Raw genomic sequence first — 26,059 nt, forward strand, 5'->3', positions numbered from 1 at the left:
TAAAATCAGGTCAACAAAGCAGTATAAAAGTCAGAGAGTAAAAAAAAAACACAAGGCAAAAAAGGAGCTAATGGCCCATTACATAATCCAACAGAGATTTTCATTGAATCACATCAAATCACATCAAAACAAGACTTTGAATAAAGAATGAAATTTCTTTAATGCCATATTAAGTATAGTTAAGTTCATAACTGCACAGAACACAGAGGTTCTTCAGAAAGTGCTGTTCATAGGAAGCCTCAGAGGAAAACAGCAGTCCAGATATTTTAAGAATCATCATTGGATACCATCTCTGGTCTGAATCTACAACTGTCCTTGAGTGACTCAGGACAGAATCATTTCATTACTTGTGTCGTACAGAACCAAAATGTTGTTCTCCAGATTAACACGAGACCATTTATTCAGCCAGCCAGTGAAGAGCACCACACTCTTAATATGACTGATACACCACAGCACAGAAACTGCTCTTGGCACAAGGTTAGAAGGCCACTGAAGACAAAGGTCTTTAATTCAGTTTATCATTTACAATTCATCATGATACCAACTTCACTGGCCGAGAGAGAGAAAGTTTGTTTGCTTCAGTGTTTTCAGCAACAGTTAGCAAATTACAGTTATTTGAAAAACATGCTCCATGTTTCATTTGAATGAGAAATAAAAAGATGAAGATTAATTCACCCTCCAATTTTAGAGAAACCTGAAGCTGTTTACAGTTTTCATTTCCTAATTATTAATGATCAGGGCCACTAGGGCCTCATCTTCTTTACGAAAGACAACAACAAAGTTCTTTGGGTCATGCTTTATTTTGATGGTCCCCTATATATGATATACAGGGCTTGTTTTAGGAGTAGCTGTAAGTGTTGAGGTTAAGACCAGGGTTAGACTTAAAATAATCTCTCATTTGGTTAAACTTATTAGAGACAGACATTATAGAAATTCCTATGACTGTTACTTAAAGACAGATTGAGATTTTACAGAGAACTATCAAAGAATTTTAGTTTCTTTGGTTTTAGAGACTCCGCCCAATGATCGCTGGGATAGGCTCCAGCACCCCCCTTTTTAAGCATCTTAAAAAGTGTGTGTGTGTGTGTGTGTGTGTGTGTGTGTGTGTGTGTGTGTGTGTGTGTGTGTGTGTTTTAGAGACATCTAGAGTTGGACTGTTGGAACTGCACCATTCAGCCTGCAGGATCACAGCAATTATATTTGAGAAATTACTTAAAAGGCATCCACTCAGTGAAGAGCAGCACTGAAGGAATTCCAAATACTGTACAACAGATATTAGAAGTTTCGAATATTTCCTCATTTAAAATGATCTACTGTATTGGAAGGAAATAGCTCCCGGCATTGTTTTTTCTAAGAAACCACAACAAAATAAAAGAAGAAAATAGCTAAATATTCTATGTAAATATTTTAAATATTTACAATTTCTTTAAACTTCTCTTTTAAAATTCTAGGTAAAATATTTCTAGGTACAATATTTTGACTACATCACATTAAAATAAGACTTTGAATAAAGAATGAAATTCCTTTAATGCTATGTTTTCAAATGATATATAAGTTCCTGAATGTGAGAGCATGATGCACAGACAGGTATAAGCATTTCACTTGTGTTGGTGTTTTATTTGGTTTATAAAAGTAGTAACTCAGAGAAACGGGATGCATTTGTATGATGCCTTTAATATGAGTCAGTTTAATAGTCAGAGAGTAAAAACATAAACACACGACAAAAAGGAGCAAATGGCAAATTTCATATTTCCAACAGATTCACATCACATCAAAATACATCAGAATAGGACTTTGAATAAAGAATTAAATGTATTTAATGTAATATTTCCATATGTATTAATAGTTCAGTTCATGACTGTTAAAGCATGATGCACAGAACACAGAGGAACCTCAGAAAGTGCTGTTTATAGGAAGCCTACAACTTTACAGCTCAGAGGAAAACAGCAGTCCACAAATGTTAAGAATCATCACTGGATACCAAATAATTATGCAACATTAAATTATTAGCTTATAATATAAAGGATCTAAGAATGACATATTTTATCTGCTTTAGATTTAACATCAATTGGTACATTTAACACCCTCTTCATGCTATTAAAAATATCCAGAGAACACTGACACTTCACATCAGCACCTTTAATTCAGTAGGACATTTTTTTCTCATTTTCTTATTATTTTTCCTGTTTTCTCAGCAATGTTGTCTTTCTGAATTGGTCTGTAGCAGGGAAGGACCTCACTTGGGGTGAAAATGTTCTCCTTGTGTCCCTTTTTCTTCATCTTCAAATATAAAAGATTGAAATAGTAGCCCTCGAAATTATTCTCCTATTTCAGAGAGAATAAAGGGGAAACAGTTATTACTGAAATGGGCAACTACATTAGGAGGCATTATAAATGTTAATTATCATTTCTGTTGGAACAAAACCTTGTATCTCCACTTTTGTCATTTTTCAGTTTTGAATTTGAAAATTCCTGTTGGCCTTTACATTGTCTGTAAATTGTATGATGAATAGACCAAATTAAATGCCCAAAAATAATTTGGAAATTGTCTGGTTCCATTGACTTACATTGAAAGTAAACTATGTTTTTTCCTTCTCCTGTAAAGTTACCATTTTGGAGATAAGGGGTTTTGTTCTGACAACATCTTTATGATAGTGGTCTGTATTTTTTTTCTTCTTTTTTACAGATGACTATAAAACTTTGTTGCAAAAGTAAGATCTACACTGATGAGCCAAAACATTATGTGGATAATGTTGGTTATCTTGCAACAACAGCACGTCAAGGTATTAGACATAAGAGAAGACGAGAAAATAGTTGCTTCTTGTAGTCGACGGGACGTGTGAGAAATGACCTGGCATGATAACCTCAGTGCTCCCGGTCAGCAGTGGTGAGTACCTATTGACTGTGGTCTGAAGAGTGACAAAGGATCTCATGAGAGAAATAAAGGCACTGAAAGTCACCAAGTGTTAGTGATGGTTAAAGGAAGCATGTGTCCAAACATAAAGTGCATCTCGTGCTGCTGATATTGAGGCTGTGTAGCTGCATACTGGTCACAGGCACCTAAACTAAAATAACTACCTTATTAAGAACGACCACAGTTGGGTTTCCTGAAAGTTAAAGATTAACAAGTCATTTAAAGATGCTGGTGTGAAAGGTATATGCTATTCTGGCAAATTATAGAGAAGTTTATATTTATGAGCATAACAGAGTCATAGCAAACTCATTCAGAAAGTGTGTTTTACAGTAAAGTAGGCCTACAGCCCAAGGATTGTAATTGATTCTAGTATCTTGGGCCTGTTTGCTGTGTTATTGCACAATTGATCTTTTTTGATAAAAATAACCAAGAAATAATACATCTGTATTTTACCGTTGCTACTTCTTAACTTCAGCAGCCTGGAAAAATGCATTTTCTATTGATTATCAGGCATCAGTTAGTAATTGTAAGTCAACTGACAATCGGATAACATTTTGAGCAAACAATTTTAAATATGTTTAGAAACAGTGGTAAAATTTACCTTAATAAACCAGCATGTATGTGGACATGGGATCTAATCAGGGCTGTGTTTGTCTACAGTGTGCGATAGGTTACTAAAGAAGAGGTGAAATATAGACGGTTCCCCGTTCATGTGCAAGAATCTTTAATGTCTCATGGTACTGATCTGTTAATGATCTGATCTGCTGTTCATGAATGGAAGTGACTGAACAAATCTGACTGTTTCTCACAAAAGATGCTTTCTAAACCACTGTTCTGACACTTCAGTGGACTCAGAATGGTGAAATGAGTATGTTGGTAATGCATCTGGTCTTAAAGTGTCTTTGGGAAAGTGTGTCAGACTAAGATGTGTTGCCTTGAAATGCAATGAAATAAAATATTTTTTTAATTTTATCTTTAGGGTAATGAATATATAGTATCTGAATAAACTCACCACTGCGGCTCTCTCTCCTCCAGCTCCAGTAGATTAGAGTGATATTCCAGATTAAGAACAAGACCAGCGCCACTCCCAGGGTAACAACTAGAACAGGCTGATGACCTACAAAACAGAGATCAGGAATAAATGACAGCTTTATGGATACAATGATATACTTTTACACCTGATTAAAACCTTTCTTTTTTCTCTGAACGTTAACTTCAAGAACAACAGGCAATGTGAAGGTTTATAATGCATTTCATGCTTTGTGCTTTAATTTGTATTAATGTTTAATGACATTTGTTTAAAGGCCTCAAACGTCTAAAAATAAATGCTGTGCTGCCGTGAAGAGCTTAGTGGCTGTGGCCAAGTTACTCTTGAGGGGCACCATGGTCCTGGTTTAGACTGTTAGACCCAATCCCATTTCACCCTTTGCCCCTACCCTCCATTCATGCCTTGGGGTAAAGTGTCCTGATTTTTGTTGAGATAGAGGGGTGGGGTGAAATGGAGGTTTTATAGAGGGACACTCCAAATAAAGTGTTATGAGAAAAAAAAAAAACGGAAAACCACCAAGATGCCTGCACAAGTGGGCAATGAAACCCACGAATGTCAGTATTTTCTCTGCTGCAAAAATTTTGATAACCATTGTATTAACTTTGTTTATGTCATTACAGTATAATATAGTCTTATTCTTTAAAACAAGCGTAGAAATTCGCTAATAGTATGCTGATGTCTTGGTAGCTGGCTAGCTAAATTTCCTAAAATACCTTAAATGGCAGCAGTTATATCCTGACAGCTCAAGTGTCAGAACTGCTGCACCATGTAAGGTGGAACAGGAAAATTCGAACAAGAAGCTGGTGGATAGCTGGCTTTATCTTCATATCACTGAAGAATTAGAGGTGGATGATAATAAATTATAGTTGCATCACCCCTCTTTGAAGACATACGAAGCCCTTAATGCAACTGAAGACCAGCAGCAAGGTAGCTGAAGTCGATGATGTTATCAGATGTTATGTTGCTGGGTGTAAACTGTGTCTGAGAGGACTGGCCTTTGCAACTAACTACTGCAACCCCTGGGGCTGGAAATTCCTGCTGCCTGTTGAAGTGGCTGTTCAAAACAAAAGAGCATTTGCCCATATGTGCAATATGTGTTTTCCAGGAACTCTTTTACACCAATATATATATATATATATATATAGACACACACAATGTTTGGACACATCTGAAGTTCTTTAGGTTACTTCATAAACTGTTAAGCAAAGTGATTTTTGTTTCAGAGTAAGCCACTTTTAGCATATATATATACATATATATATATATATATATATGTGTGTGTGTGTGGCAAAAGCCTGTAGGAGAATTTCAACAAGGCTGTGTTCATTGATGGGATCATGGACTCAGAAGTGTACAAAGGCATTTTAAACATAAACCTGCTGAAACTGCACAAACAATAAACTAATTTTCAGAGGCCGCCTTTTAAAAGTTTAACAGAAATACCACTTAGTTTGACAAAATATTTGAGCCACCATATTTATATAATATATATAAGACCAAAACAGACTCACTCAGTTCTACTGATGCTCCATTTCCAACAATGATCCTTCCACAAGCAGCCACAGGACAGTAGTAAGTTCCAGTGTGGTGCTGGTCGAGGATGTTCTTAGAGAACTCATACAGAGAGCAGCTTGTAGAAAAGCTGATCTCACACTGACGGCTGCTGCTGTTCTGATGAGTGTAAATGATTTCAGGAAAGGATTGTCCTGCAGCAGCTCTGAACCAGAGCACTCGGAGATCTGCTGCTCTGATCTCAGAGAGGACCGTGCACTGCAGAGTGACCGACTCTCCTGGAGAAACTGACCCCCGTACTGGAGATTGGAGCACTGAGATGTTTAACTGAGGATGACCTGGTGAATATAATAAGTGTTTAAAGCTGCACTTTATACTGATTAAACATGGCATTGTGTTAATCGTTCCCAGTGTGAGACTTAAATCAAAGTTTTTATTATTCTAGGCACAAACATATTCTAAATACAATCTAATGTGATTCTAATATTATACAAATAAATAGTGAAAATAAGTAAGTGTTTATATAATAAAAGTAGTGCTATGATTACCTGTCACAGCCACGACTATGATATTAGAAAATGTGAATGTTTTTCCATCAGTTTTCCCACAGAAGTACATTCCTTCATCATCTTCAGAAGTTTCTTTAATAGTCAGAGAAAAATCTTCATTTACACTGAATTTTGAACCATTTAAAATGTATGGAGGTTTCTCGTCTAACTTTGATACCACTTCTTTAGGTTTCTGCCACAGTTGTTGTTTGTACCAAACCTTAACGTGAGTATCAGACTTTTCAACTTTGCAAGACAGAGTAGCATTTTCTCCAGTCTTAACTGAGATAAACTGCTCATTAAGCTGCACAGCTTCAACAAGACCTACAAAATGACATGAAATCAATTATGAGCAAGAAGATCAATAGAACAAAATCAGAATTTTATATCTGACAATTTTATAAAGAGCTCATAACTTACATATTATGTAGAGAGGTACAACGAGAATCCACTTTGGAGCCATCATCATCATCATAATCTTCTTCTTCTTCGTAAGATGCTTTGCTTATTTGAAGTAACTTAGAAAGGAACCTTCTGAACAAAGCAGTAAACTGGATTAGCATATTGAGCTCAAGAGATGAATCTGATTGGCTGGCAAATGTTTTTTTTTTTTTTTTTTTTTTTGACACAATGCTTCATTGTCATTATTACTGGCACCCCAGTACTTTGTGCAACCTCCTTTTGCCAACATGACAGCAATTTCTGGTTTGGTGACTTATCATTGTGATAAGGTTCATGACAGTATAGATCTGTAAGACTATGGTGGGAGAAACATGACTTATTGGTTACCATTCAGTCAAACAGCTATAGTTGCTGTTAAAACAAAACAGATTTCAATATGAAATATCTTTTTATCCCCCACACCAAGTGGAGGAGGACAGGTTTCAGTAAGCTGAGTTATATAAATGTAAGTTTTGTCTGCCGTTTGGCCTCAGTATACTAATCCCAAAGGGAAAGTGAAACATTCAATTTAATACATATTATTTTATATAAAACATAGTTTGTCTAGACATTACAAAACTGTTAAATCTGAAATCAACTAATTTTCCAAAAACACTGTAAAATGTGCCCTCTTGAGGAATTAGAGTCTCTGTGTCACTGTGTCCATTTATCAGTTTAGAACAGAATAAACCATATGAAGATATTTTTACATTCAGTCTGGGCTCCTATAGTGTGAAGAATATTACTATAAATGTATTTTCCTATTAAAAGTCATGGTATGTAAAAAACAACACACTTCTGCACATTATTCTTTTTTCTCTTTTTTGCTGAATTTCACATATTGAAAAAGAAAACAATTGTGATATGAATTTATGGCCCATTTTATTTTTTTATTTGGTGTCCAATGGGCCCAAAGTTTCATTGCACACATATACTAAATAATATTTCAACCAGTTTGCTGTGAAGTCTCTATATTTACTGAATAATAAGCCTCAGTATGTTATAAACCTAGGATTGTAAAGGGTTAAACTCAACGAATAAACCGAAAGCAGGTGTAGCGTGAACTCAGTTTCAGACTATCAGCCACAATCTCTAAACGTCTGCAGAATGACCACAGCTTTGTTTTAGAAGCACGTCTTCCTCCATGAACACAATATCAGACACGATCTGAGCTCATGAATGCGTTTGCCATGTGTGAATGACACACACTCTAAAACTGTGTTCTTGCATTGCTCTGAGACAGTAAACAGAAAATATCCCTGAACTTCACTTCTGCTGCTACAAGAGAAGAGAGTCCAGTGAGTCAGTGACTGTTGGGGTCAGTAACTGAGAAGTATCTGACTTCAGAGTAAACACTGTGTCCAGAGCGTCCACTCTTCATTCTCAGGCTTTTGGCTGCATAACTCAGCTCCACAGCTGCAGAGTCCTGTAGAGATGAATATGAAATATTAAACGCTGAAGATTAGAGAACTCTATAAGAATTAAACAGCGTCAGTGTGGATGAGAGAACATGTAGTACCTGACTGGCTTTGTTCTCCACCACCGGATCACGATCTCTCACTATGACGAAATAAAGAAAGACTTGTTCTTTAATGAACAAATTCACATCAAACCAGCCTCAGTGACTTTGTTTACATCTCAACAATTTAAGCACTTAGAAGACTTCAAAAGATGAGGTAGAATTCAGGTGGAATTCATCTTAAATCAAATTGCAATTTTGAAGTTTAACTGCACAAATGGTACATATTCCTTCAAGCTGCATTGTGGATGGTGCTGGATGAGTAACGAATATTGTTAGCCAGTAAAAAAAATGTTTGAGCACATACAGAATTATATTCAGGACACTGACACATCTGACAGAGGTAGTTTCGAATGGCCAAGTCAGAGTAGAATAGATAATGTTTCTGTAAAACAGGGTTAAATGAAGACAGAAGGTGTGGCCTATATTTCCTTTAGTCTCTGAAGTCTGAGAGGAGAGAACTATGAAACCACAGTAGAACTCAGCCACTGCTCACACTGCCTCCTACAGGCTTTTGTACATTCTAATGACATCACTTCAATCCACATCATCATCATCATCAAAAAAGTCTACTGCCTTCTGCTGATCAAAGCTGGTGTAACATGACAAATGTTAGGTACTATTGTCCATATCATAGTAGGTAAAACATTGTGAGGAAGATTTTTTTTAGGTTTTTGATGGCTATAATTGTACAAATTATGCAAGTAATATTTGAACTGGTTTTGGTATGTTTTGCAGGCAGAAAAAAGTAATTAAAAAGCCACAAGAATGCATTTTCTTTTTTTTCTTTTACCCTTCGGGGCTTTCGATACAAGCTTTTTTCATACATTTGTTGGATGTAGACTTAGCTACTGATTGCAGAGTACCTCAAGTACCAGACCCAGGGGATGGTGCAGCAGGAGATACAGCAAAGGGCTGAAAGGCTTGTAGAAAGTAACTCCCATTGAATGGCCACATTACAATTAACTGAGACAGTTCACTCATTCCTTCAGGTGAGGGCACAGTTGTTCCTTCAGAATCCCTCAGATACTTAAAATAGAGAAAGAATAAAAATCTTCCTGATAACTGGGAATCTGACCATGACCATTCCCAAATCATTTTAGAGCATGTATGATGTTTGCACTTATTAATTAATCAAAGATTATTTTAAGGGATCTTGATTTGTAATCTTGGGTGGCACGGTGGCGTGGTGAGTAGCGCTGTCGCCTCACAGCAAGGTGGGGCCGGACGACCAGGGTCCTCTCTGCGTGGGTTTCCTCCGGGTTCTCTGGTTTCCTCTCACAGTCCAAAGACATGCGGTCAGGCCAATTGGATGTGCTAAATTGCCCCTAGGTGTTAGTGACTGTCTGTGTCTGTCTGTCTGCCCTGCGATGGACTGGCGACCTGTCTAGGGTGTATCCTGCCTTCTGCACGAAGACTGCTGGGATAGGCTCCTGCACCCCCCGTGACCCTGACGGAGAAGCGGTTTAGAAAATGGATGGATGGATTTTTAATCTTATGTTAACCCCTTCTTAAGACTTATAATCCAGTATCTGGTGTTCATTACTTAGAAACTGCCAGAGGTGGGCAATGCAGTGATATAATATTATTATTGTGATACATTATGTCTTGATGCACTTTTCAGAGAGTATCATGGGCATCGTTACCTTTAGAACAACTCCATATACGTTTAAACTGGTTATTGTTGTTTACAAGGTCTTTATATTTACACCAGTTAAATAGAGAGTCCATAACTAACAACCAGTGTATAGCATTCTGATATACTGAAAGTGTTTCAATGCCTTCTGCAACTTGTTCATAGACTTTAGAAAAGCTGAATACTGTAATACACATTGTGTACCATGAAAGTATAACATATGTACTGAGAAATTTTCTTTTTCAGATCAAAACTTTTCAAGTCTTAATCACTTTTCTTCTCACAGTCAATTCTGTGCTGGTTTCACCTTTGCTGTTTGCAGGAGTGGAATCTCTGATATAGAAATCATAACATAAACCGTGCTCACTCAGTCGTGACTACTGACTGGATTTAAGACAGTTCTGATTGCCTATCAAGTGAGAACATTCAAGAGCACAGATTAAAATGTACATTTCTGTGCAAAAGAGAAATAATAAGGATTTTATTGATGGTTTTGGCAAGTCAGAGTCCGGATTTAAACCTTTTGAAGAATATTTGGTCTCACATAATTACTGATCACATTCACAATCACACTCCTGAGTCAATAGCCTGTCTAATTACCAGCGTATTGCATTTTCATAGTCATTTAAACCGGTAATGAAACATTTGACATACAAACACTACAAGAACTAACAGTCAGCCTATTTAGAGTTGCACTTTCAGAAGCTAGCCTACAGATGCAGTCACTCACACACTTACTTTGAAATCCAATCTAAGATTTTCCACAAGAGGGCGCTCATAGCACTCAAATTATTCAGGTTTTGGATTGTTGTCACTACAGTTATATTTGGACAGATATTTCAGTAAACTTCAGTATAAAAAAGGCTAAATGAACTTCTTTGTGATCAATGTTTTGCTTATGGTCCATATTATGGAAAAATGAATTTACCTTACTTTTTGTGATGAAAGAGTTTGATGTGGTATATAAATATAGTTAAAGTTTCAGCTTTTACTGTCTGTTTCTCATGATGTAAGGAAAACCAGCACATTTAATGTATCTGCCTAATCAGCCCTGCCCATTCATACTGAAGTTAATAGGAATGTTTTAGCCTGGACTGATTTTTGTATGCAGCACAATACAGGAGAACCAATTAGAACAGAGCTCATTTACATATGTCAAGCTCAAAGCACTATGACTGTTTTCAGTACTCTTTTCATGTAATAAGTGGACTTCAGGATAAAGGATAAAATACTGGGCAAATGTAGGACACGAGTCCTTTAATAAAGCAGCGAAAAAGCAGGATGAACATCATAAATTTACCCTGGAGGAGGTTAGTCCTGCACAGGGCCGGCTATGGCCTTTTACAGGCCACAAGAAAATGTTTTTTGGTACCCCTCCATAATGATGTACTATGAAACCAAAGGGTGAATAACAACAATGACTTTGTTGAAATCAGCAGAATTCCCCTTTAAAGGAACATTATCCACCAGCATTCAGAAAGCAGAAAACAACAAAGACAGTCTTCAACAGGAATCTTTTCTGACATTAGAAACTGACTCTAATATTTAGGAGGAACATGTTACCATTATGTAATAGAAGACAGATCAAATATGTTGACAAAAATAAACAAATAAAGGCATAAAGTGCATGTCTGAAGTATTTCAGCAAACCGCATACAGTAAAAATGAAAAGAAGGCAACAGATTCAATTTAGGAGGAAATTATGTAGTAATAAAAAACATGTAAGAGTAAAGGATTAATGACTCAGCTGTTTCCTACACAAACCTTTATTCCAATGACTGATCGTCTCACAAAGACCCTCCCCTCGCTGACAATTACGTATTGCTGATATGTATAGTTACGTACGCACAAACACTGAATGTGCAAATAATGATACACTGCAGGTAGAACTTTATAATAGAAGAAATAGAAAATAGAAATAGAAAGAAAAGCTTTGCTTCTGTTAGAAATAAGTGAAACAGAAATTAATGAGTTACAGTTAATGAGTTACTCTGCGGTCATTAAAACAGGAGCCCCTCACTGCAGAATACAAAGAGTCTTCTTGTGGCTGTTCTTGTTTCCCTCTTCCTCTTTTAGTTTTCCTTTCATGGAAATTTAAGGCTGCATAATTCAGCTCCTCAGCATCTTCATCCTGCAGGAACAGACATGAGAGCTTAAACAAGAATGGCACTAAAGCGGGACCTGTTTCACTGAGTCCTTAAGTTTCTCTGCTGAATTACAGATACAAGCAGGTCAGCATCTTTATCATGTTTGTTGTATTTTGTTGGTTGTTTTTTGTATTTTACATTCACTACCAACCAAAGTTTGAAATTATTGTAATTCACAAGTTTAAAATAATTAGCAAGAAGCTGTATATAAAAATGAAATGTGTGCAGAATAAAAACTACAACTTTACATTAATCAAAAATGACTGAGAAAGCTGCATAACATCAAAAATGAAATTATTATGAAATTATAAAATTCATATTTCAAATTTATAATATATTAAACCTGAATATCAAATCTCAAGACAGATAACCACACCAAAAGATTTATGTAGATAATTACAAGATAATATGTATAATTTCATAAATTTTGTTCACATAATTTACATAATTACAGAAATAGAAATTTATAAACATAATTTGACTAGGGGGCGTTTAAACTTTTCCACATGACTGTATTTACAAAGAGCCTGGAATTTGCAAAATGACAATTAACAAACACTTTGGGATGTTTGCAAACATGAGAACGAGAACAGAAATGAAATAAAATCTTTTGTTTCACTTGAGCGTTTGCTGACTTTAAGTTGAGAGATAAATAAAAGTTTGGCCTCAGAGAAGTAAAATGGCATGGATGGCCATTTTGCAGTCCTTTAACAAAGTGGAAATTATATAAATCAAATCAAATTTACTGGTATAGTGTTTTTTACACCTGATGTTGTCACAAAGCAGCTTCACAGAATTCCAGAAAAGACAAAGTTTTAACAAGACTGTAAAAACTATGAAAAAATAATATTAAAAAAGAACGTCCAGAAGTGTACACTTAAAAATACAGTTCTTCGAGGTTTGTTTAGTATTGAAAAAGCTCTATACAGAACCATGAACACTCAAAGAATCCTTTGTATTAATAAAGGGTTCTTTCCATTGTTAAAGGATTTTTAGATGGAGAATATGCTGTAGCTGGTTCTGTATAGAAACTGTTTGTATAGGACATCAAAAAGGGTCCTTCTGTTGATACAAGCTTGACATCATAACAATAGAAAAACCCTTCTTAGTGCTATACAGAACCATAAAGAATATAATAAAGAATTATTTAAGAACCATCTTGTGGCATTAATAACAACACAGAGAAAAAAAGTTTCTTGCTACATCTATTTTTTGTTTAACTGAATAAGTGTACAGTGAGAAATTTCACTGAAAACTTACTCAGTTCTACTGATGTTCCATTTCCAAAACTAATTTTCCCACACGCAGCCACAGCATGGTTGTAAGTTCCAGTATGGTTGTGGTCGAGGATGTTCTTGGAGAAGCTATAAACAGAGCAGCTTGTAGAAGAGCTGATCTCACACTGACGGCTGCTGCTGTTCTGATGAGTGTAAATGATTTCAGGAAAGGATTGTCCTGCAGCAGCTCTGAACCAGAGCACTCGGAGATCTGCTGGTCTGATCTCAGAGAGGACCGTGCACTGCAGAGTGACCGACTCTCCCAGAGAAACTGACCCCCGTACTGCAGTTTGGAGCACTGAGATGTTTAAATCTTTACAACCTATTAATAACATAAATAATGTGAGACATTTGTTCATTTTAGTTTAAATTGCATGAAGTCACATTCTACAGAACTTGCTCATGTGTAGTGTAATAATCTGTGGTTCACAATACTGACAACACAATTTACCCTCCACATTTACAGCCATTATGTTTGTATTTACAGCATCAAGATGATTAAAGCAAACTCCTGGAGGCTCACTGCTCTGCACATATTAGTGTTCTCTTTGCTCTCAGCATGCTTGATTTGGTGGGTTCAAGTGAGAGTGTTAAAGCAGAGAAAGCACTCAAACATGCAGGGCAGCTGGCCTCCAGTCAACAGGGCTGGGAACCACAGGACTGGAGAGTTGGGGGATAAAGGCCTAGAGGATAAGATGCCCCTATCATCTTATTTTCTCTCCTAATCGATTTATCAGGCCTAATCTACTCTCCACACACTTAAGGAATTACTACTGTCATTGGCTCACAGTGATCTTTACATTTAGTTTTAAAAATAAAGGTGTTCATTGTTCACTGTTCCCACCAGCTGAAGAGTCTGTCCCAGTTTCTGCTTATACCAAAACATTTGCTCTTTACTTAAGCTTTCATCAAATGTGCAGTGAAGTGTAGCAGCTTCACCAGTTTTAACTGACAAAAATGCCTTCTGATGAAGACCTACAGCTTGACCGTGACCTATAAAATGTGTTCAAATTAGGTTTAACTCAGTTTGGAGAAATGAGAAAGGAAAGGGAATAGTAATGCATAATAATGAAACATTTACTACAAAGAAACTTACCTATTCTGTAAAGACTGGCAATAAGAATCCAGATGGGAGTTACCTTCACAGAATGCATTGGATTATTAGAAGTGAAATGTTTAAAAGAAAGTCACAAGGTCCTTTTTGCTTGCTTGACAGAAGATAATTTGGCCACCAGAAGTTCAATGGGTGCCTCTTTATAAGCTGGCTGTGTTGTCAATAGAAAACTTTATTCAGGAAGTGTCACCTCACAGAGAAAGAACTTGATTTGAAGATAAAATACACTTCCATTTACTATTAGACAAAAAGTACAACACTGTGTTTACAGACACGTGTTTTTCAATTATTCTTATAGTAACAAAATGGAGTAATGTGATATATGAGTTTCACTGGGGGGCTTTTATTGTAGTAAGAGTTTGGATGAGACTTCTTGTTTTAAGAATTATACTACTGCACCATTTAAGGTTGAACGGGAAAATTCGAACAGGAATAGCTTCAGCTTCGTATCACCAATGAATTAGTGGTGGGTGACAATGAATAATTGCCTTATACCCCCTCTTTCAAGGCATATGATGCCCTAAATGTAATTAAAGCCCAGCGGCGAGGTTGCTAAACCTTTCCCTTCTCTCCTATCTCTGAAGTCAGGCCGGGTCACCTACAGAACACCACTAGTAGCCTGTTAATGAAGCGGTGCTTTTTTTTCATAAGACATGATTTCAACCACTACTCAACTCTATTCCAAAGGGTTAGGGTGATGCTCAAAAACAAGGGGTAGGGGTAAAAAGAAGAAATGGGATTGGACCCAAGTGCTGATGGCAGTAACATCAGTGATTTTAGTATTGCTGATATCAGTATCACTAGCGGACTGCTGGCTTTGCAAGACGTATGGATAAATCAGAGTAAACAACTTCAAACTAACAAAAGCAACAACCAAGTGTAAAGCTCCTGTCCCCCTCGAGACAAGACATAACGTAGCAGCATGAGAGAGGCCTATAATGGCTGAAAACCTGATGATGGTGGTGACGGATGTTGGTGATGAATATTGTAGACTGTGTTCACACAGCTTTGGCATGATTTAATGTTCAAGTTTAAGTCAAATTGTTACATAATATAACTGAATAATGGTAAGAAATGCATACTGATGAAGGTTATTTTGTCCACTCCTATAGCTATAGCTATAATCAAATGCACTGCAATGCAATCCTGCACCTCCTTTGCAAAATACTGACTGCAGACACACATGTTTGTGCTCTAGTAATATCTACAGGCTTCTTTTTACTACAGTGCACTAGAAGTTTCATTCTTTACAGCATCTGGCGATGACGTGTGTCCTCATATGCTCCTCACCATCCACTGCTGAGTCCTGAATTACACTATTAGACATTACAATGTAAAGTAATACAAGACTATAATAATCATTATACCTAAAAACATTTTCTAAAAATTATGCAACATTTTAGAGGTTTATACCACCCTATATATGTTGCAGGACTCTCACAGTCATAGCTGCTTCTGCTCAAAGGACACGTCTGTGATATCAGACATTAGGTTCTTTCATCTGCTGCTTCCTCTCTCTGTTTTGAAAGATCGTTATCTGCCGCAACTTTTAGACTCTAACCACAGAATCACTATGAGGGTCCACACTTTTGTATCTTCCTTAGTTTATGAACACTTACAACAGTCTCTTTAACAGATAACCAGTGTTGTATTAGAAACTTCTGAAAGAAAAGCTAAATCGAATTGAGGCTTTAATTAAGATAAAGTTTACTAATAAAGTATCTCATTGTGCTGTACTCATCACACTCATCTTCTTTCCTATTTCGTTTTGGTTTATAAAATGTAAAGCAGCTCTACAAGTTCATAAGAATGTGTTTAAAATAGGCATTATCCAGATAATGGATTATCCATGCAGATTAATGTGTTTATGATCCTAAGTAATGCCTTATACTAAGGGATCTGTGTTAGGTAGCAGATACATAAATAGTGGCAAAACAAAGAATGATTGTTATAAGGAAGTCTTTAACTACTCATCATTGATATTGCTGTTGCCAGAACAAAACCTCATAGCTCCAAAAAGAGAACTTTACAGGAGAATGAAATAACATACCCTACTTTTAATGTAGGTCAATTTTTCCAGTTCATTGTGGGTCATTTGTTGGTCCAGTCATTATGAAAATTACACACAATATTTATGACAACAGGTATTTTTAAATTATGTCAAATTGTAAAACGAAAATGGAGATGCAAGCTTTTGTTCCGACAGCAGCGATATATTTAATAAGCATTGGTTATTATTTAGTAACTGATGATATACTTAAAATCAATGACTGACTACACTGTTAACTGATACTTTAGTTTGCCATTAGTTTATAGATGAATTACTCTGTAGCTTTGTACTATCCGCTGCTTATTACACTGATTACATTACTGCTTATTACACTAATGAACTGTTAAGTGTATGTACTCATATGAAGATGTAGCATGAGAAGTAGACTAGTACTTATGAGTTGGTCTCTTATTAAAGGTTAATTATCGGTTTATAAATCTAGTGATTAATCCTTGAATGGGAAATAAATCAAGTAGCGGAAAAATACCTTTGGTGCTTGGACCCCTAGTAAAAAAAACTATTGCATGTCAGATAGTTACAGGAAAACTCTAGTTTTAATTTAAGAAAATATTATTTAGTCATAATAATAATAAGAAGAAAAAGAAGAAGAAGAAGAAAAATATGTAACAAAAATCAATAATAGTTCATCTCATCATTAATTCTATAATTAATTACAACTTTTTTTCAGACAAACATTTAGACCAATGACTGAATGATCTCATTAAGGCCCTCTTCTCTCTCTGACAGTTCAACACTGGTAGGTCTAATCATTCACTTCTTAGTGAGAATCACATGACATGGTGTTTCATTTTCAGTCAGGTAGGTACCTGGCTTGACATCTTCCACCACATTAGATGAAAATCGTGCATTGTAGGTAGTTTTGCTTCTATTAGAATTAAGTAAAAAAGAACTTAATGAGTGACTCTGCGGTCATTAACACAGGAGCCCCTCACTGCAGAATACAGAGTGTCTTCTTGTGGCTGTTCTCGTTTCTGTCTTCCTCTTTTAGTTTTCCTTTCATGGAAACTTAAGGCTGCATAATTCAGCTCCTCAGCATCTTCATCCTGCAGGAACAGACATGAGGGTTTAATCGAGAGCTCTGACATATCATTGATTTAGTGCATGTAGTGTCAGTAATAATGGCACTGAAGCAATACCTGTTTGATGGTCTTCTCTTTGACTGAGACATTAAGTTTCTCTGCTGAATAAGAGATACAATCAGTTCAGCATCTTTATCTTTATATTGATAAAGAATTTTGAATCACTGCATTTTGTGACAATAACATACAATCATATTTTTGCAGACATGTGTATAAACTGATTGGAACATGTTTGTCTTGTTTAATTTGTATGTAGAAAATTACAGTATATTATCCATGATTTGAAAATGCCTTCTTTACTAAATTAATTTTACTGAAGAAAACATCAAAAATACTTCTTTGGTGAATAAACTGTGATTAAATCCACATTATAGAAGCTATTATTCTCTATAGCCATATGGAGATGATTGAACATTCCTGTCACATAATGTGTTTTGTTGATTTTCGAAGAGAAAATAAGTTCATATGTCCACTTCAAAGAACACAGAACTATGGCGCTGTTCTGTTTTTCCTCAATATGTTAATTTCAGTAAATAAACAGTTATTGTCATTAAAATGAGCAGAAGTTGCGTAAGAAGTGTATTTTCTATAAATTAAATTCAACAAAGTTTGTCTTTTGCCCAGGGGTGACCAATCTTTTGCATACAACTGTATTAAACAACAGAAATTGATATGGATTGCATAACTTTGAATGCTAAAGCACATAGTTTTTTATTGCAACAGATATTTATATTTGTGCTGGTAATGCTTTCCTTTACAGTCCCCTAAGTTCTAGGTATTGAGATAAACTTTTTAAATTATTTCTAGGTAATAGATACTGCTAACACTAGGTACTAGTAAACTAGGTACTAGTAACACTACATAAAATGAAGTACCATGATTAACTACAATGAAATGCATAACAAGTTCTAGACATAAAGCAGAAAAATGGTGCAGTGAAATATCTTATAATTTAATAAATGTTGAGAGTAACAACATGGTAAGTACACAAAAAACACGGTAACAAACATGCAGTAAAGTTAACAAACATGTGTAACACCACATGTTTAAAGCACGAAAGTAAATCAGAAAAATCTGATAAAGTTAATAGTAAGAACCCAAGATTACAGCCCAGATTCATTTTCAGTTCCAGGTAAAATAAAAAAGAACATACTATAATTTGCTCATGTTATCAAGTTTATTTGCACTGCCTTTTTACCTCATAGAACGTACTACCTTGTTACTCTAACCAATTATCCTTTTAAGTGTGTAAGACCTAAAACTGTTATGCAAATGCAGTGTTATTTAGTCTGTTTATTTAATATTGTTTTACCCAAAACAAAACAGCAGAATTTGTTCCACATACATTCAGTTTATACCTAGAACTTAGGCAACTGTAAAAGAAAGCATAATGTAGTCCCTTATTTATTTATTTTTTTTGGATGCTTCATTTGTAACTAGAATTTTTTATACCATGTATTACTTTAATCAAAAAAAGTATGGATTTGACATTGAGGACTTTGTTATGTGTCTAAAATGAAAACTTACTGCTGCAGTGTTTCTTACAGTTTCTCTGTATACAGATTACAGTGGTTTGGACAGAGATCACAACCACACACACTCCAAAAGCTGCTCCCAGACAGATCACCACGGGATCCAGAGGCCGTGCTTAAGAACATTCATGATCAAAAAACAAAAACATAAACAAACCAGAAAACATTCACAGTTAACAAAACTTATTCCATCTCCCTACCTTTTTCTGAGTAAATGACCAGCTGGACACTGATGGACGACTGACTGTCGAACTCTCCTGCTACCCGCTTCAGACCAGCTGCCCACGCCCCAGCTTCCGCCACTTGCCTTGGACTAGCTGCCCACCCTACATTGAAGTTTTCATGGACTCCTAGCTATTACTACTAATAATACTAATACTACTACTATTAATATTAGTAGTATAATAACTTTGGAGGTAGTTTGACCAGAGGAGGATGGGTACCCCCCTTGTGGGCCTGTGTTCCTCCCAAGGTTTCTTCCTCAGCTCTGACTTATTTAGACACTGTCACCCCTGGCTTGCTCACCTGGGGTTTTTTACATTCATATTAAAACTTAGTCTTTCCTGGAATTCTGAGAAGCTGCTTTGTGACACTAGTTGTAAAAAGCGCTATACAAATAAATTTTATTTGATTTGATTTGAAAATGAATGGTAACCTAAAATAATATCCTAAACATTCACAGTACTGTTTAATTTAAGTCTCAATAGTACAAGGAAATTATATTATTATGATGCAATGCTGCTGTTTGGATAAAAAAAAACAACAAAAAAACAATCATGTTTTACATTCTGAAAAAAAAATGCATAAGGTATTAGCATTTCTGACCTGAGCACCTTTCTCAGGAACATAGTTATACCATCTGAAAAATTTTACTGTGACATATAAAAGCAAACAGCATTCTAGAATTTCTTGAACTGGTATTAACATTAAAGCATTGGGTTTGCGCACTGTATGAAAAATCTATAAAAAAGCAAATATCAAATCTAGATTTAAATCTAGATTGTTTCTACTTCTTTCACTTAAGGTAGGGGAGCACATTCAGTTCTTCAAGGGACCAGTCATGGCTTTTTTGTGGGTCTACTGCCATGTATTCTGAAAAGAGGTGAACCAGTATCCACCAAATTATATCCACTAAATCTTCAGAATATCTTACCTTTATATGATGATACAAAACTCGGTTCTAATCCAATTTTGAATAATATTTAACAGGTCATTTCCAGGTTTTGGCACTATTGGTTTAATGACAGTTAAAGCAAATGTAACTGTTCGAATGTAATCCTTGAAGAATATTTCACCCATAGACGGGGAGCCAGAGCTTTATACCAGGAATTCAGTGAAGCTAGATGTTTTTGAGGACTGGCTGGCACACTACTGCAGAACTGAAATGTCATTTTCTCTGTAGCACCCTTTGACCAGGTGTATCTAGAGACTGCAGTAATTACAAAACACACAAAAAATCTTGTTGCATCTTCAATTACATAAGCTTATATTGAGAAATTTTACTGAACACTTACTCAGTTCTACTGTTGTTCCATTTCCAACAATGATCTTCCCACAGACAGCCACAGCGCAGTAGTAAGTTCCAGTGTGGTGCTGGTCGAGGATGTTCTTAGACAACTCATACAGAGAGCAGCTTGTAGAAGAGCTGATCTCACACTGACGGCTGCCGCTGTTCTGATGAGTGTAAATGATTTCAGGAAAGGATTGTCCTGCAGCAGCTCTGACCCAGAGCACTCGGAGATCTGCTGCTCTGATCTCAGAGAGGACCGCGCACTGCAGAGTGACCGACTCTCCTGGAGATACTGACCCCCGTACTGGAGTTTGGAGCACTGATATGTTTAACTCTTTTGGACCTATTTAATGATGTAAACATTATAAGATCTTGGTTAATGTAGGGTTGGTTTCCCACACAGAGATCAAGTAAAGTACTCAACTAAAATTTCCTTTCAATAGAATCCCCAATCAGAATGCTATGTAGTCTAGGCCTAGGCTCAGTCCCATTCTGATAAAGGATTTAGACCAATGTTTCCCAACCCTGGTCCTGGAATTCCACTGCTCTCTATGTTAGTGTTTCCTGCTCCCAACACAGTCAGCTGATTAACAGGTCCTAACTAAGTTAAACTCGGCATGTTTAAGTGCAGGAAAGGGGATATCTGGGACCAGGGGCCGGATTCGCAAAAAACATCTAAAGAAAAAGCTTAAGACTATCTTAAAAAGAATCTTCTGACAAAAACTAAATAGCTCTCAAGTACTTTTTTAAGAAAGTCTAATTAATTTCTTTTTTTTCCTACAGTAGTCTGTAGGTTATTTGTTAAGCAGACAATCATTATCATGTTATATTTTATAGATTACCAGAAATCACATCATATTTCTGTTATTCAGTTACATCAGCATCCGAGGACAGCAAAATGAAGATCAAACAAAATCTAACAATAGCCAATAAGAACTAAGAGTGATGGTAGAGGAAACAGCCAACAGGAAAAATCATCCTTTATTTTGTATTAGTGTTCATATATTTTACTCATTAAAAGCTACAATTTAAAATTTTAACTTCATCAATTCCTAATGTCTAAAATGAGGTTGAGACTGCTATAAGATTACAGTGCATCCGGAAAGTATTCACAGCGCTTCACTTTTTCCACATTTTGTTTTGTTACAGCCTTATTCCAAATTGAATTAAATTAATCGTTTTCCTCTAAATTCTACACAAAATACCCCATTGTGACCATGTGAAAAACGTTTTCTCGAGAGTTTTGAAAATTTATTAAAATTAAAAAACAAAGAAATCATATTTACATAAGTATTCACAGCCTTTGCTTAATACTTTGTAGAACCACCTTTGGCAGCAACTACAGCCTCAAGTCTTTTTGAATATGATGCCACAAGCTTGGCACACCTATCTTTAGGCAGTTTTGCCCATTCTTCTTTGCAGTACCTCTGAAGCTCCATCAGGTTGGATGGGAGACGTCTGTGCACAGCCATTTTCAGATCTCTCCAGAGATGTTCAATCGGATTCAAGTCTGGGCTCTGGCTGGGCCACTCCAGGACATTCACAGAGTGGTCCTGAAGCCACTGCTTTGAGATCTTGGCTGTGTGCTTCGGATCGTTGTCCTGCTGAAAAATGAACCGTCGCCCCAGTCTGAGGTCAAGAGCGCTCTGGAGCAGGTTTTTATCCAGGATGTCTCTGTACATTGTGGCATTCATCTTTCCCTCTATCCTGACTAGTCTGCCAGTTCCTGCTGCTGAGAAACATCCCCATAGCATGATGCTGCCACCACCATGCTTGACTGTAGGGATGGTATTGGCCTCGTGATGAGCAGTGCCTGGTTTCCTCCAAACATGACGCCTGGCATTCACACCAAAGAGTTCAATCTTTGTCTCATCAGACCAGAGAATTTTGTTTCTCATGGTCTGAGAGTCCTTCAGGTGCCTTTTTGCAAATTCCAGACGGGCTGCCTTGTGCCTTTTACTAAGGAGTGGCTTTCGCCTGGCCACTCTGCCATACAGGCCTGATTGGTGGATTGCTGCAGAGATGGTTGTCCTTCTGCAAGGTTCTCCTCTCTCCACGGAGGAACGCTGGAGCTCTGACAGAGTGATCATTGGGTTCTTGGTCACCTCCCTGACCAAGGCCCTTCTCCCCCGATCGCTCAATTTAGACGGCCGGCCAGCTCTAGGAAGAGTCCTGGTGGTTCCGAACTTCTTCCATTTACGAATGATGGAGGCCACTGTGCTCATTGGGACCTTCAACGCAGCAGTAATTTTTCTGTATCCTTCCCCAGATTTGTGCCTCGAGACAATTTTGTCTCGGAGGTCTACAGACAATTCCTTTGACTTCATGCTTGGTGTTTGCGCTCTGACATGCAGTCAACTGTGGGACCTTATATAGACAGGTGTGTGCCTTTCCAAATCATGTCCAATCAACCACAGGTGGACTCCATTTAAGCTGTAGAAACATCTCAAGGATGATCAGTGGAAACAGGATGCACCTGAGCTCAATTTTGAGCTTCATGGCAAAGGCTGTGAATACTTATGTAAATATGATTTCTTTGTTTTTTAATTTTAATACATTTTCAAAACTCTCGAGAAAACTTTTTTCACATGGTCACAATGGGGTATTTTGTGTAGAATTTTGAGGAAAAAGATTAATATAATTAAATTTGGAATAAGGCTGTAACAAAACAAAATGTGGAAAAAGTGAAGCGCTGTGAATACTTTCCGGATGCACTGTATATAAAAAAATCTTTAAAAACATGTTGCAAAATATCACTTGTTCTTACAATTGTTCTTAAGAGACAAGAATGAAGAAAAACTCTTAAAATGTTTTGTGAAACATAAAAATACATCTCAGCCTTTTTCTTAAATATGCCATTAATACAAAGATTTCCATACTTAAGACAGTTTTGCGAATTCAGTGCCAGGTTTGGAAAACTAGAGTTTTCACATATTGTAAAAATGGACTGATGTTTTCACTTTAAAAAAAAGTAAGTAATCTGGTTACCTTAACATTTTTAGTTCATTGAGCATCCAATACTAAGTTAAGAGAATAATAATGAGGTGACCAGGTTCTTTTTTATATTAAAACACAGAATCATTGCTTACAATCAGGAATTCTATTAGATTAGGTTTTTGAAGTGCTGTAAAATAGTTCCAACGTTTACATTTAACTGATAATAACAAATGAAAATATAAAAATATGGTGATTACCTGTCACAGATAAGAAAGTTCCCGTGGAAAACTTAATCGTGTTTGCGTGAGATAAACCACAGAAGTACATTCCCTCATCGTCTTTAGTGGTGTGTTGAATAGTCAGAGAAATGCTGCTCTTGTTTACCTCCAGTTGGATTCCTGATTGTTTGAACTCATCTGAAAGCATGGGATCTACATTTGTTAAAATCATTCCCACCCACTGAAGAGTCTGTCCCACTTTCTGCTTATACCAAACCATTCGCTCGTTACTTGTGCTTTTGTCAAATGTGCAGCAAAGTGTAACAGCTTCACCCAGATTAGCTGATATAAATGATGGCTTCTGTTGAAGATTAACAGCTTGAACAGGACCTATAAAATTAGATTAAGGCAGATTTAACTCAATTAGGGGAAACAAGTAAAAGTTATACATAATCATACATAGATAAACATAATAATATGATGAAAAATAAAATGAAACTTGCCTATCCTGTAAAGACTGGCAATAAGAATCCAGAAGGGGGTTATCATCATAAGAAGCATAGTTATTATTTAGACAGCTGAAGCAAAATGCTTGAAAGAAGTCAGAAGGTCCTTTCTGGTTGCTTGACAGACATAATTTGGCCACTGGAAGTTCTCTGGGCCTCTTTATAAGCTAACAGTGTCATCAATAGTGAAACAGCCAATCAGCGCCTCTATTGAGGAAGTGTCACCTCACAGAGAAAGTAGGCCTACTTGAACTGAAGTTCAAATACATTTGTAATCACTATACAAACAATTTAAAAAATATGATTGCAAATAAGGTGAATGTTTTCAACTCTAAAATAACATTAAATTTTCTGACAGTAAAACAATGTTTTATAGACTAACAGCTATTATTGTTGTATGAATGAGATTTTTCAAAGACCATCCTTCATTTAATTTTCAATTAAAAAGGCCAATAAGTACAATTTGATTTTTGGGATATATATATATATATATATATATATATATACAGTGCATTAGTATAAACTGGAAATTCTTCAAAATAAAGGTATCAAATGGGCTCTATGGAGCAGTGCCACAGAAAACTGTTTTTGCTTCTTTAAAGAGTCTTTCAATAGATAATTTTATTTGGTGTATAGAATATGTGAATTTGAAGATCCTTCTTCAAGGTTTACAAATCTTCACATGTTTTAAAGAGTGTATAAAAGTTGAAAGTATTTCCTAGAATTATATGGCCAAGAGCCAAATCGTTTAAGAACTTTTATTCTGTAAATGCTGTATCTCCATGACAGAATGCTGACTGCTTAAATACACATTTCTTCTCTACTATTCTGCAGGCCTCTTCTCTATTAGACTGTGAGTTAGAAGTTAAGCTCTTTTCTGTGTCTGGAGATGGAGAGTATCCTCACATGTTCTTCTTCATGTTACAGACGGAGGCCTATGGTTTGGCACTGCTGCATGTTGAACTTATGTTAATTACTTCCAAATTAAATTATTTAATTTAATTCACATGAATAATTGCCTATCCTAACACCTATCCAAATAATAATTTATATCAATCGTCCATTTATAATACCATCCCTTAATGCTGAAAAGATGTTTAAGGCCCATTCTCATTTCACCCCTTGCCCCTACCACTCAGCACCATACGCCATTCACATCCAAGTTTAGGGTGTCCCAATTTTTGTTGAGATAGAGGGGTAGGGCGAAGTGTTAGGGCTACATGACCCTTCAAATGGAGATTTTTCAGAGGCTCACTCCAAACGGAATGTTATGAGAGAAAAAAAAGAAAAACCAGCAAGATGGCTGCATGAGCAACCAAAGAATCACACAAATAAATATTTTTCCGTTGAAAAATTATAATAACCGCAGTATTACCTTCCCTGAGGGAGAAGCAGCTTAGGAAATGGATGGATGGATGGACAGTATTACCTTAGTTTGATATCATTTCAATATATTAAAGTCATTTTCTTTATAACAAGCACAAATAAATCGCTAATGGCATGCTAATTTCTCGGTAGCTAACTTTTCCATTCCATCTTAAATGGTCTGGCAATATTGATGTCTGACATGCCAGAATGTCACTGCTGCTATCTATCTATCTATCTATCTATCTATCTATCTATCTATCTAAATTTAACTAAAGCCCAGCAGTGAGGTTGCTGAAGTTTTCCCTCCTCTGCTTTTTTTTTTAGGGTTGTCCCATTTCATAGTGCAAAATTTCAAACACTACCCTTCATAACCTCCAAGGGGTTAAGGTGACACTTGAAAACAAGGGATAGGTACAGTGCATCCGGAAAGTATTCACAGCGCTTCACTTTTTCCACATTTTGTTTTGTTACAGCCTTATTCCAAATTGAATTAAATTAATCGTTTTCCTCTAAATTCTACACAAAATACCCCATTGTGACCATGTGAAAAACGTTTTCTCGAGAGTTTTGAAAATTTATTAAAATTAAAAAACAAAGAAATCATATTTACATAAGTATTCACAGCCTTTGCTTAATACTTTGTAGAACCACCTTTGGCAGCAACTACAGCCTCAAGTCTTTT

The 26,059-nt window shown here is 36.2% G+C and overlaps 1 protein-coding gene and 1 long non-coding RNA gene across 3 annotated transcripts; both read right to left on the bottom strand.

Moving 5' to 3' along the window:
• Positions 1-1,852: 1,852 nt before the first annotated feature.
• Positions 1,853-13,047, bottom strand: LOC119263798. 2 transcript variants are annotated; one of them, XR_005130528.1, is made up of 3 exons: positions 13,026-13,047; positions 3,927-4,031; positions 1,853-2,325 (listed from the first exon to the last, which is right to left on the bottom strand). It is a non-coding gene; the product is annotated as an uncharacterized LOC119263798 (long non-coding RNA). The 2 variants fall into 2 exon arrangements; XR_005130527.1 differs by lacking the exon at positions 13,026-13,047 and adding an exon at positions 5,474-5,545.
• Positions 13,048-16,855: 3,808 nt separating this feature from the next.
• On the bottom strand, positions 16,856-24,103 carry LOC108424128. Its single transcript, XM_017691943.1, has 6 exons — positions 24,007-24,103; positions 23,543-23,893; positions 20,353-20,691; positions 18,834-18,953; positions 17,364-17,407; positions 16,856-17,270 (listed from the first exon to the last, which is right to left on the bottom strand). Exons 1-6 carry the CDS (start codon positions 24,062-24,064, stop codon positions 17,118-17,120), a joined length of 1,065 nt encoding a protein of 354 aa, XP_017547432.1. The 5' UTR covers positions 24,065-24,103; the 3' UTR covers positions 16,856-17,117.
• Between the last annotated feature and the right edge of the window lie 1,956 nt (positions 24,104-26,059).

Source organism: Pygocentrus nattereri, chromosome 8, assembly GCF_015220715.1.
Source record: "Pygocentrus nattereri isolate fPygNat1 chromosome 8, fPygNat1.pri, whole genome shotgun sequence".
Lineage (NCBI taxonomy): Eukaryota > Metazoa > Chordata > Actinopteri > Characiformes > Serrasalmidae > Pygocentrus > Pygocentrus nattereri.

What these genes read in the sequence shown, in the direction of transcription:
- LOC108424128 (XM_017691943.1), bottom strand. Translation starts at nt 24,064, where the DNA reads ATGCTTCTTATGATGATAACCCCCTTCTGGATTCTTATTGCCAGTCTT. An exon ending in AACTTTCTTATCTGTGACAG is followed by an intron (nt 20,692 to 23,542) that starts GTAATCACCATA and finishes ATCATTAAATAG; the next exon opens with GTCCAAAAGAGTTAAACATA. An exon ending in TGGAACAACAGTAGAACTGA is followed by an intron (nt 18,954 to 20,352) that starts GTAAGTGTTCAG and finishes AATGTTCTTAAG; the next exon opens with CACGGCCTCTGGATCCCGTG.